The sequence below is a fragment of the Callorhinus ursinus genome, unplaced genomic scaffold (assembly GCF_003265705.2).
Source record: "Callorhinus ursinus isolate GAN/ISIS: 27379988/994484 unplaced genomic scaffold, GSC_fseal_2.0 scaffold39, whole genome shotgun sequence".
Classification (NCBI taxonomy): domain Eukaryota; kingdom Metazoa; phylum Chordata; class Mammalia; order Carnivora; family Otariidae; genus Callorhinus; species Callorhinus ursinus.
The window spans coordinates 17,341,825-17,354,867 of NW_027397101.1; the positions used below are offsets into that span (position 1 = coordinate 17,341,825).

At 38.3% G+C, this 13,043-nt stretch overlaps 1 protein-coding gene across 9 annotated transcripts in view; it reads right to left on the reverse strand.

The window, feature by feature from the left end:
• Positions 1 to 13,043, reverse strand: part of FREM1 (FRAS1 related extracellular matrix 1) — a 182,671-nt gene that overhangs the window by 63,904 nt on the left and 105,724 nt on the right. For all 9 annotated transcript variants that reach the window (XR_012374776.1, XM_073880813.1, XM_025887859.2 and 6 more), the window contains one exon: positions 4,297 to 4,519. Coding sequence is in view for 8 of the 9 variants with exons in the window: in XM_073880813.1 (XP_073736914.1) it covers positions 4,297 to 4,519 (223 nt within the window). In the remaining variant the exon portion in view is untranslated. The remainder of the gene's footprint in view (positions 1 to 4,296; positions 4,520 to 13,043) is intronic.

Here is a 13,043-nt window from a genome sequence, read left to right on the forward strand (position 1 = left end):
AATTAAACTGTTTTATGAAGTAAGACTGCCCTCTTAATTTGTTAAAAATTCACATTTAAACACTTAAGTACTTGATAAGGATCTTTTTTAGAAATCAGTGAGGAAAGCATATATTACTTAATAAACTGTATGAGAACAGTGGTTCATTACTTGGAGAAAATTATAGTTAGATACCTACCTCAAGCCAGTAACCAAAATAAATTCTAGATGAAGGAAAACTTAAATATAAAACTACTTTTCAAAAACCTACATAGCATTCATATGAAAATGCAAGAGACTCAGAATAGCCAAAATAATCTTGAAAAAGAAGAAAGTTGGAGACTCACATTTCCCATTTTCAAAACTTACTACAAAACTTCAGTAATCAAGACAGTGTGGAACAGGCATAGAATAGACATGTAGATTAATCTAATAGAAGAGAGTCTGGAAATGAACCCATACATTTACAAGCAACTGATTCTCATCAAGAGCACAAAAACTGTTCACTGGGGAAAGAGAGGTCTTTTCAATAAGTAGTGCTGGGATGACTCAAAAACCACAGGCAATAGAATGAAGTTGGATCCCTACCTCACACTAAATACAAAAATTAACTCAAAATGGATAATAGGCCTCAGTGTGAGAGCTAAACTAGAAAAACTGTTAGAAGAAAACATGAGCAAATCTTTGTGACTTTGAGTTAGGCAATGGTTTCTAGATAAGACACCAAAAGCACAAGTGACCACAACAAAACAAAATAAAAAAAGGCAGATAATTTAGATCTCATCAAAATTAAAAATTTGGGGCTGCAAATGATACTATCAAGGAAGCAAAACAACAGTCCACAGAATTGGAGAAAATATTTACAAATCAGATACCTGATAAGGAAGGGTCTAGTATTCCAAATACACTAAGAACTCTTACAACTCAGTGATAAAAAACAATCCAATTACAAAATTGGCAAAAGATTTGAGTAGACATTTTTCCAAAGAACATAGACAGTATGTTCTCTTTCCATGTAAGAACATAAACAAATAGCCAATGAACTTATTAAAAGATGCTCAACACTATTAGCTATTAGGGAAATGAAATCAAAATCACAATGAGATACTATCTCACATCCATTAGGATGGCTATCATAAAAAAATAGTAACAAACGTTGGTGAGGATGCATAGAAATTGGAACTCTCATACATTACTGGTAGGAATGTAAACTGATAACCATTACTTTGGAAAACAGTTTGGCAGTTCCTTAAAATGTTAAACATAGAGTTATCATATGACCCAGTAATTCCACTCCTAGATACACACCCAAGAGAAATGAAAGTGTATATCCATACAAAAACGTATACATGAATGTTCACAGTCAAAAGTGGAAGTGATGGGATGCCTGGGTGGCTCAGTTGGTTAAGCATCTGCCTTCGGCTTAGATCATGATCCCAGCATCCTGGGATCAAGTCCTGCATCGGTCTCCCTGCTCACCTGGGAGTCTGCTTCTCCCTCTGCCTGCCACTCCCCCTGCTTGTGCTCCCTCCTCTCTCTCTCTGACAAATAAATAAAATCTTAAAAAAAAAAAAAGTGGAAGTGACCCAAATATCCATCAACTGATGAACGGATTATACAAATGTGATATGTCCATACAATGGAATATTATTTGGCAATAACAAGGAATGGCATAGTACTGACTCATGCTACAATATGGATGAATCTTGAAAACATTATGTTAAATAAAAGAGACTAGTTACAAAAGGTTATATATTCTATTTATATGATTCTGAAATGTCAGAACAGACAAATCTATAGAGACAAAAAATACGTTACTGGTTGCCAAGGGTTGAGGAAGAAAGAGATAAGAATGACTGCTAATGAGTATGGTATTTCATTTTGGGGATAATGAAAGTGTTCTAAAATTGATCACGATGATGGATATACTAAAAACCTCTGAATGGGAGGTTTTAAAGGGGTGGATATTATGGCATGGGAATTATATCTCAATAAAGCTCTTTTAAAAGATTTGAAAGAAAATACAAGTAAATATTTTATTTCTGAATATAGAACATCTTCCTAATACAAAAACAAAAGAAAAAAATGTAAAGAAAAATAATGATAAATTTTGCCACTTATAATTTGTGATTTCTGTACTTAAGAACATGAATTAAAAGGCAAATAGAATAGAGAAAAACTTATCTGTAATATATGTGACCAAAATGTGAAGCATCAGTATTTAATGATCTCTTATAAGGTAATATAAATCAATGGAAAAATGAGCAAGAGACATTATCAAGCAATTTACAAAAGGTGAAACAGGGATGGTCAATACACATGAAAGTATGGTAAATCTTACTCATAATTTAAGAATTTCAAATTAAGATAACAATGAGAGACTGCTATTGACTACCAAATTCACAAAAGTTTTTAAAAATATCCATTCTTGACTAGGAAAATAGACATGCTCATGCATATCATGGAATGGCAATTTTTCCTTAAAAGTATTACAAATGCTAACCTTTTTTACCAAGTAATTTCATTATAAAAATTTATGCCAAAAAAATTCTAAGAGATGTGGACTAAGATTTATGTTACAAAAATATACGTAAAATATGTTTATGTGTAACAGGTAATATCAAGAAATGAAAAGCCATCTGCATATTTAAAAACAGAAGACAGTTGTATAAAATTACAGTGCAGTATGCCCATGCAATGAAAGGCTGGAGTTACTGCAAACCGTTTTCAATCAGCACTTAAAGAGTAAGAAGTTTCTTATAATTGATAAGGGAAAAAAATAGATTATATAATGTGGTTGCAGTTTTGTAAGTCCTATATGTTTGGGGTGGGGGGATGTATGTGAGAATATACTAAAGTTTTTTAAAAATGTAGCCATAAATGAGTCAAAAACAAAGATGAAAATCTAATCTCTCAGAATGTCACCAAGTATTAATCTATGTAAACCATTTATTTCTTCTTCAAAATCATTGTATAGTGCAAACTTCATATGCATGCTTATTTAACCTAATAATATAATAAATAATAATATTTAACCGAATTAAAAAAAACAGACTTTCTTGAGACCAAAGTTTGAATTATTATTCCTTTTCCTTTGTCTTAAATTTGAGAAGAAAAACACCATAACAACATATTGTATTATTTGATACACATGGTTATTGATTTGGTAATATCATCACTTAAGTCCCAGAGTTCGTTTCTTTGCAACTGATAAAAACTGAGAAATATATGAATTAACTTTTCAAACTCAAACGTGACACGATGCGGCACAACTATTGCAAAATAAACTATGGAACAGAGCGCTTACTCTGGTTGGGGAATGGGAAAAATGTAGACAGAAAAAGTGCTAAACCAGTGCTGGATGGAGCCAACACAGGAAAGGGATGGTCTGGAGTGCCTGGCAGGTGGGTGGGGGTTGGGGAGGCTCCTCAGGGAGGTCAGAGGTTACCTGGTTCTGAAGGCATGGTGCTGGCTGACCCAGCAAACGGGGTTCAGGTTGGGGAAACAATATGTGAAGGCAGGAAAGAGAGTGAGAGTAGGCAGTGATTCTAGAACCACCATTTCCCCAATATTTGAAAGTATGTTTATATTTGGAAAATGGGATAAAATTGATTTTTTAAAAAGAGTAATTAAAATATAATTTAGGCTGCTATTCCAATATATCATTTCCTTAAAGAACAAATTATCTCCACAGAGAATAATGAGCTATTATATGTGGTTCTATATTTCTTTAAAACATGGAAATTTTGGCCGACAAATCTCTTCAAAGTTAGATCCGTGATCTCAGTAGTTTTAAAAAGGAATTTTTTATTACATCATGAAAAAGTTGAAGCTAAAACACCCAAAATCACAAATATCATTTTCTTTAAAGATTTATTTATTTATTTGAGAGAGAGAGAGCACGAGCAGGGGGAGGCATAGAGGGAGAAGAGAGAGAGAATCTCAAGCAGACTCCCTGCTAAGTGCAGAGCCCACCACAGGGCTCGATCCCACAACCATGAGATCATGACCTGAGCCAAAATCAAGTGTCAGACACATAACCGACTGAGCCACCCAGGCACCCCACAAATATCCTTTTTAGTGATGCTCCCAAAGTGAAAGAAAACATATTATTTCCTTTTTAACTACCCACTATCTGTAACTGAGGCTCCATGCCCTACATTAATCCAGAGCTCAAAGAAAACCCTTGAGGGATAAATGAATAAAGTAGTTGAATGCCATTTCTTCACTTCCTGTATCTGAGGCTTATTATTATCTTTTCTGGGCTAAATTATTAAATCATCAACAATAAATGAATACAAGTGGAACATGATCTACCATTCTTGAGAAGTTCCAAGGAAAAGTTCTGAACAAGTTCATGCTTCTGGCCAGGGTTCACAGGCTGCTTATTTTGAGGAAAGTCTTTGCTAAGCACCCCATTGATGAGGAGGCCATGGCGTGGTTTATGAGTGATGCTGAACAGCAAAGGGTCCTTGGGAACATCTAGATCAGCAGCATTGATGATGGAGGAATCCAGTTCTTTCATCTGACCCTCACATACCTAAGCGAAAACAAGTCAGAAAGTCAGCTGTGTCAAAATAAAATTTGTCTTTCTTTTAGCAAATTGCTCAAAAGAAATAATTTTAAGATATCCTATTGCAAATTCTCTCTGAAATATGTGTGTAATGAATCCTAAAAAGAAATGGCTGGTTCGGGGCGCCTGGGTGGCTCAGTCGTTAAGCGTCTGCCTTCAGCTCAGGTCATGATCAGAGGGTCCTGGGATCGAGTCCCACATCAGGCTCCCTGCTTGGTGGGTGGCCCGCTTCTCTCTCTTCCACTCCCCCTGCTTGTGTTCCTGTTCTCGCTATCTCTGTCAAATAAATAAATAAAATCTTTAAAAAAAAAAAAGAAAGAAAGAAAGAAATGGCTGGTTTAACATGAGCTTAGAAGAAAAGAATAAATCTATTAATCTCTCGCAGGTTGTCTCTGAAGATTTCAAAGCAGTTTATTCATTTCCCTAAAGGACAAAAGATACACACACACACACACACACACACACACACACACACACACACACACACACACACACACTTTTTTCCCCATAATGCAAAGGTCAGGGGAAAAGCAATCAAAAGCATGCTTGCTTTCTGGAAGTCAGAGAGTTCAACTATAAAACTAAGGGTAGACCCTTCACCTTCAGATCCTAACCTGTTATTTTAACCTCCAGAACCATGCTGCTTTCACAATTCTTACGTTTCTGCTTTAGAAATGGTATGAATGTCTGCCATATGCACTGGGGGTATTTTATGTTTCTAATTTTTGTCACTGCAGGAAAACCTTCTGTATTTCAGTTGCAATCAACAACAATCAAGAAGGATGTTTCTGTATGCATAATAGTGTTCATTTTAATTCTGGGTCCCTCACCTCTCCCCAATCCTCATGCCTCAAATTTTCCTGAACCACCTCCTCCTACCCCCACCCCCCCACTTTGGGTTTCATAAGCCTTTAAACACAAAGAGAACTGACTGTTTTTCATCTCAAGTAGGATCTAGCCATTTAGAACTTGACATGGTACTTAGCTGTCTTGATCTTTTTCTCACAGCAAGAATAAAGAGAACAAAGAAATATTTGTTTCCTCTTTTGAAACAAAGCAAGACCTAAATAATCAGAGTGTATACACTGAACAGATGCTTATTGGTAATCTGCAATGCACTGGGCCTTGTGCTGTGGGGAATACAAATATTCTAAAGAATCAAAGTCAGATGAGACCATGAAGGCCTGTCCGTCAGTAATTATAAAGCAAGGAAGAAAATTATCTAATGCTACTAAATATGGACAAACAGGAAGTGCAAAAGGGTGGAGGAGACCAGGAGTGTCTTCATGGCAGAGTGAGCACGTTAGCCTTGAAGGATACATATGGTTTAGATTTGTGAAAATGCCCTTTCTCTTCAGCCTCTCTTACTGAGAGAGGGTTTCTGTCACTAGCGTCTATGCACTTGCCTGAAGAAGAATCACTTGCCATTCTGATCCTTGGGCGAAAATGATGCTGGTTTTCTTGTATCTGGCCTTACTTATTAAAGACTAAGATGGCATCATCATTTTATGTGCAATAATATAATTATGAAATCATCTTTGGTGGTAACTTGCCTTTTTCTCCAACAATTTTAATAAAGCAACCTAAAATATGTTCTAATTACCCTTCTTTATAAAGCTTAGGACTCCTGGACTCACTATATGGCAACCTTTCTCATTTATAAAGTGGTAAATTACTTCACAACATGACTGGGACATTTCGTTGAAAAAACTGGACTCTTTTTTGCACCTTTTGTTTAGTGAGATCCTAAATAAAAGGTTTAGATCAATACACACAAAATGCAGAAAGTAATGCACTAGTAGAACATTTTGAAATGGATTAGAATACCTTAAACTAAAAGCTCCTATTTTTTTTTTACGAGTTGCAGCCCAACCTGACAGAAGCTTGACTGTCTACAAGATAAATGCACTTTTCCACAAGAAAGCAAAATAAATATGGCTATTTTTAAAAATCACATGACTCTTAAAGCCAGCTCTGCCTGTAACACAGGGGCTCTGTCTCTGTTACTCTTCAACAGCTTCTGTAAGGAGTGCACAGGTAAAAAGCATGATTACTTTCAGAGAAGAGCAAGGGACAATTTCCCGGCGGCCTAATTATTTCAGAAACTCCAACCCTAGGTGGATACAAGACAACAGAGGTAGGTATAGAAAGAGTCATCTGCAGAGTTCTTCCTCTCTCTCATAATTACTGACGTGCTCTCCAGAGCACCCCAAGCGTCCAGGGAAAGGGAATGGTACAAGCTGGCTCTTAAATTTCTTCGCAAAGTGACTCTCATGTACCATTAGGAGTCAGTAGACAATTCAAGTCAAATAAAGATTTTTGCCTTTAGAATTTGATAATTTTCAGTGACAAATAAGGCTAGATAATGGCTTCAGAACAGATAATATTGGCTTTGGTAAATGGTCAGAAAAAAGATGGCAAACATAACAATAATACGAATGGGACCTACTTACTGAGGGACTAGTGTGTGCCTGACCGTCTGGATCATCATGGTTACACCTTAAGGATCTGATACACATTTTGCAGATAAGGAAATGAAAGAGAAGTATAGAGAGAAATAACTTCTCCAAGACCCTACAACCAGGAAATGGCAATACCCAAGTCCCTCTTAATTCCAAAGCCTGTGTTCATCCATTTAATCAAGATTTGCTGTACCTATGGCTGAATTAAATAATCATATATAAAGAATAGAATTGTTTTAAAAGATTATATGCTGAGGGGAAGGGAGCAAGATGGCGGAGGAGGAGGAGACCTGGATTTCGTCTGGTCTCAGGAATTCAGCTGGATAGGGATCAAACCATTCTGAACACCTACGAACTCAACAGGAGATCGAAGAAAAGAATAGCAACAACTCTCTGAACAGAAAAGCGACTCCTTACTGGAAGGTAGGACGTGCGGAGAAGTGACTCCGAGGCGATATTCGGGAGGATAGGCGGCGGGGGAGGGGGCCTCCGTCGGCCGCTTCTGGCAAGTGCTAGAGCCGCGGAGCACAAAATCGGACCTTTTAGAAGTCGGCTCCGCTGAGGGACGTCGCTCGAGTGGCTAAGCGGGGGGTGGAACCCTCGCGGGACAGTGTGGTCTCAGGACCCTCGGGGTCACAGAAAGACCTGGGGTGCCTGAGTGCGGCAGAGCTCCCAGGTATCGGAGCGGGGAAGCCGGCTGCAGAGACGGAGCCAAGGAGCGGGCTCTCAGTTCAGGGTTGCCATAAACTGTAATCGGTGACAGTGGGGCCACTGCTCCTCCAGCAGGGACCCAACAAGCGGCAGATCCGGGGAGACCTCCCTTCCTCCCCCGAGGAGAAGCAGCGCAGGAGCGCACCGCAGGGATCTGCTGGGTTTGGAGACTCCACGCGGGGTCAGGTGCCAGAGATAGAAACGCTCGGTCACAGGCCGGGTGAGCACGGAGTGCGGCCGGAGACCTGGGAGATGGGAGTGATTGACTGCTTTTCTCTGGGGGCTCACTGTGGAGTGGGGCCCCGAGTTCTCGGCTCCTCCGGGCGGACATGGGGAGGCTGCCATTTTCACTGTCGTCCTCCAAAGCTGTACAGAAAGCTTGCAGGGAACAAAAGCTCCCGAGAGCAAACCCGAGCAGATTACTTAGCCCAGACCGGCAAGGGCGGGGCAATTCCGCCTCCAGCAAGGACATTTGGGAACCACAGCAACAGGCCCCTCCCCCAGAAGATCAGCACGAACAGCCAGCCAAGCCCAAGTTTACCGATCAATGAGAACAAGAGAACTCCAGCGCTAGGGGAATACTGCACAAAGAATTCATGACTTTTTTACCATGATTCATTAGTCTTTCAAAGTTAATTCTTTTTTAACTTTTTTAAAAAATTTTTCTTTTCCCCAATTTCAACCAACATCTTATCAATCCCTTTCTAAAAAAAAAATTTATTTTTCATTTTTAGAGTCATATTCTATCCCTTCATAGTAGTTACCCTTATTTTGGGCATATATATCTAAGGTGTTTGCTCTTTAAAATTTTGAGATACAGTTTCTCCTAACATATCAAAATATACCCTAAATCTCTAGTGTATGGCTTTGTTCTAGTCTCCTGCCTGATCACATTCTCTCCCCTTTTTTTTTCTTACTTTCTTTTTCTTTTAATCCTCTTCTTGCTTTTTTCAAACAACTTCTTATCAATTCCTTTTTTAAAATGTTTTATAATTTTCATCTTTACAATCATATTACATCCCTTCATCATATCTACCCTTATTTTGTACATATATAAGTCTTTCTTTCTTTAAAATTTTGGGAGGCACTTTCTTCTAACAGACCAAAATACACCCAAAATCTAGTGTGTGGCACTGATCTATGCACCAACCTGATCATATTTGATCATATTCTGTTTTTCTTGTTTTGTTCTGTTTTTGTTTGTTTTTATCTTTTTCTTTTTTTTTTTCTTTCTTTTTTTTTTTTCTCTTTCTTTTTTCTTTTTTTCCCTTTCTTTTCCCCTGGTGTCAGGTCTTTTCTGATTTGTTTAAAGTATATGTTCTCGGGATGTTGTTAACCTGTTAGCATTTTGTTCTCTCATTCATCTAGTCTCCTCTGGACAATATGACAAGATGAAAAAAATCATCTCAACAAAAAGAATAAGAGGTAGTACCATCTGCCAGGGACCTACTCAATACGGACATTAGTATGATGTTGGACCTAGAGTTCAGAATCATGATTTTAAAGATACTAGCTGGGCTTGAAAAAAGCACAGAAGTCATTAGAGAAACCCTTTCTGGAGAAATAAAAGAACTAAAATCTAACCAAGTCGAAATCAAAAAGGCTATTCATGAGGTACAATCAAAAATGGGGACACTAACTGCTAGGATAAATGAGGCAGAAGAGAGAATCAGCGATAGAGAAGACCAAATGATGGAAAATAAAGAAGCTGAGAAAAAGGGAGATAAACAACTACAGGATCACGAGGGCAGAATTTGAGAGATAAGCGATACCATAAGATGAAACATTAGAATAATTGGGATCCCAGAAGAAGAAGAAAGAGAGAGAGGGGCAGAAGGTATATTGGAGCAAATCACAGCAGAGAACTTCCCTAATTTGGGGAAGGAAACAGGCATCAAAATCCAGGAGGCACAGAGAACCCCTCTCAAAATCAACAAAAATAGGTCAACACCCAACATCTAATAGTAAAACTTACGAGTCTCAGAGACACAGAGAAAATCTTGAAAGCAGCTCGGGAGAAGAGATATGTAACCTATAATGGTAGAAACATTAAACTGGCAACAGACCTATCCACAGAGACCTGGCAGGCCAGAAAGGACTGGGAGGATATATTGAGAGCACCAAACGAGAAAAATATGCAGCCAAGAATACTATATCCAGCTAGGCTGTCATTGAAAATAGAAGGAAAGATAAAAAGCTTCCAGGACAATCAAAAACTAAAGGAATTTGCAAACACGAAACCAGCCCTACAAGAAATATTAAAAGGGGTCCTCTAAGCAAAGAGAGAGCCTAAAAGCAGCATAGACCAGAAAGGAACACAGAAAGTATACAGTAACAGTTACCTTACAGGCAATAAAATGGCACTAAATTCATATCTTTCAATAGTTACCCTGAATGTAAATGGGCTAAATGCCCCAGGCAAAAGACACAGGCTATCAGACTGGATTAAAAAACAAGACCCATCGATATTCTGTCTGCAAGAGACTCATTTTAGACCAAAAGACACCCCACACCCCACCATTGAAAGTGAAGGGGTGGAAAACCATTTACCATGCTAATGGACACCAAAAGAAAGCTGGGGTGGCAATCCTTATATCAGACAAATTAGATTTTAAAACAAAGACTGTAATAAGAGATGAGGAAGGACACTATATCCTACTTAAAGGGTCTATCCAACAAGAAGATCTAACAATTGTAAATATCTATGCCCCTAACATGGGAGCAGCCAATTATATAAGGCAATTAATAACAAAAGCAAAGAAACACATTGACAACAATACAATAATCGTGGGGGACTTTAACACCCCCCTGACTGAAATGGACAGATCATCTAAGCAAAAGATCAACAAGGAAATAAAGACTTTAAATGACACACTGGACCAAATGGACTTCACAGACATATTCAGAACATTCCATCCCAAAGCAACAGAATACACATTCTTCTCTAGTGCCCATGGAACATTCTCCAGAATGGATCACATCCTAGGTCACAAATCAGGTCTCAACCGGTACCAAAAGATTGGGATTATTCCCTGCATATTTTCAGACCACAATGCTTTGAAACTAGAACTTAATCACAAGAGGAAAGTCGGAAAGAACTCAAATACATGGAGGCTAAAGAGCATCCTACTAAAGAATGAATGGGTCAACCAGGAAATTAAAGAAGAATTTAAAAAATTCATGGAAACAAGTGAAAATGAATACACAACTGTTCAAAATCTTTGGGATACAGCAAAGGCAGTCCTAAGGGGAAAGTATAAAGCAATACAAGGCTTTCTCAAGAAACAAGAAAGGTCTCAAATACACAATCTAACCCTACACCTAAAGAAGCTAGAGGAAATACAGCAAATAAAGCCTAAACCCAGGCAAGAGAAGAGAAATAATAAAGATCAAAGCAGAAATCAATGAAATAGAAACCAAAAGAACAGTAGAACAGATCAACAAAACTAGGAGCTGGTTCTTTGAAAGAATTAACAAGATTGATAAACCCCAGCCAGACTTATCAAAAAGAAAAATGACCCAAATCCACAAAACCATGAATGAAAGAGGAGAGATCACAACCAACACCAAAGAAATACAAACAATTATAAGAACATATTATGAGCAACTCTATGCCAGCAAATTAGATAACCTGGAAGAAATGGATGCATTCCTAGAGATGTATCAACTACCAAAACTGAACCAGAAAGAAATAGAAACCTGAACAGACCTATAACCACAAAGGAAATTAAAGCAGTCATCAAAAATCTCCCAACCAACAAAAGCCCAGGGCCAGATGGCTTCCCAGGGGAATTCTACCAAACATTTCAAGAATTACTACCTATTCTCCTGAAACTGTTCCAAAAAATAGAAATGGAAGGAAAACTTCCAAACTCGTTTTATGAGGCCACCATTACCTTGATCCCAAAAGCAGACAAAGACCCCATCAAAAAGGAGAATTACAGACCAGTATCCTTGGTGAACATGGATGCAAAAATTCTCACCAAAATACTAGCCAATAGGATCCAACAGTACATTAAATGGATTATTCACCATGACCAAATGGGATTTATCCCTGGGCTGCAAGGTTGGTTCAACATCTGCAAATCAATCAACGTGATACAATACATTAATAAAAGAAAGAATAAGAATCATATCATCCTCTCAATAGATGCAGAAAAAGCATTTGACAAAATACAGCTACTTTCTTGATCAAAACTCTTCAGAGTGTAGGGATAGAGGGTACACACCTCAATATCATAAAAGCCATCTATGAAAAACCTACAGCGAATATCATTCTCAATGGGAAAAAACTGAGAGCTTTCCCCCTAAGGTCAGGAACACGGCAGGGATGTCCACTATCACCACTGCTATTGAACAGAGTATTAGAAGTCCTAGCCACAGCAATCAGACAACAAAAAGAAATCAAAGGCATCCAAATCGGCAAAGAGGAAGTCAAACTCTCACTCTTTGCAGATGATATGATACTTTATGTGGAAACCCAAAAGACTCCACCCCAAAACTGCTAGAACTCATACAGGAATTCAGTAAAGTGGCAGGATATAAAATCAATGCACAGAAATCAGTGGCATTCCTATACACCAACAACAAGACAGAAGAGAGAGAAATGAAGGAGTCGATCCCATTTACAATTGCACCCAAAACCGTAAGATACCTAGGAATAAATCTAACCAAAGAGGCAAAGGATCTGTACTCTGAAAGCTATAAAATACTCCTGAAAGAAATTGAGGAAGACACAAAGAAATGGGAAAACGTTCCATGCTCATGGATTGGAAGAACAAATATTGTGAAGATGTCAATGCTACCTAGAGCAATCTACACATTCAATGCAATCCCCATCAAAATACCATCCACTTTTTTCAAAGAACTGGAACCAGAAAAGACCTCAAATAGCCAGAGGAATGTTGAAAAAGAAAAGCAAAGCTGGCGGCATCCCAATTCCGGACTTCCAGCTCTATTACAAAGCTGTCATCATCAAGACAGTATGGTACTGGCACAAAAACAGACACATAGATCAATGGAACAGAATCGAGAGCCCAGAAATGGACCCTCAACTCTATGGTCAACTCATCTTTGACAAAGCAGGAAAGAATGTCCAATGGAAAAAAGACAGTCTCTTCAACAAATGGTGTTGGGAAAATTGGACAGCCACATGCGGAAGAATGAAACTGAACCATTTCCTTACACCACACACAAAAACAGACTCAAAATGGCTGAAAGACCTAAATGTGAGACAGGAGTCCATCGAAATCCTAAAGGAGAACACAGGCAGCAACCTCTTCGACCTCAGCCGCAGCAACTTCTTCCTAGAAACATCG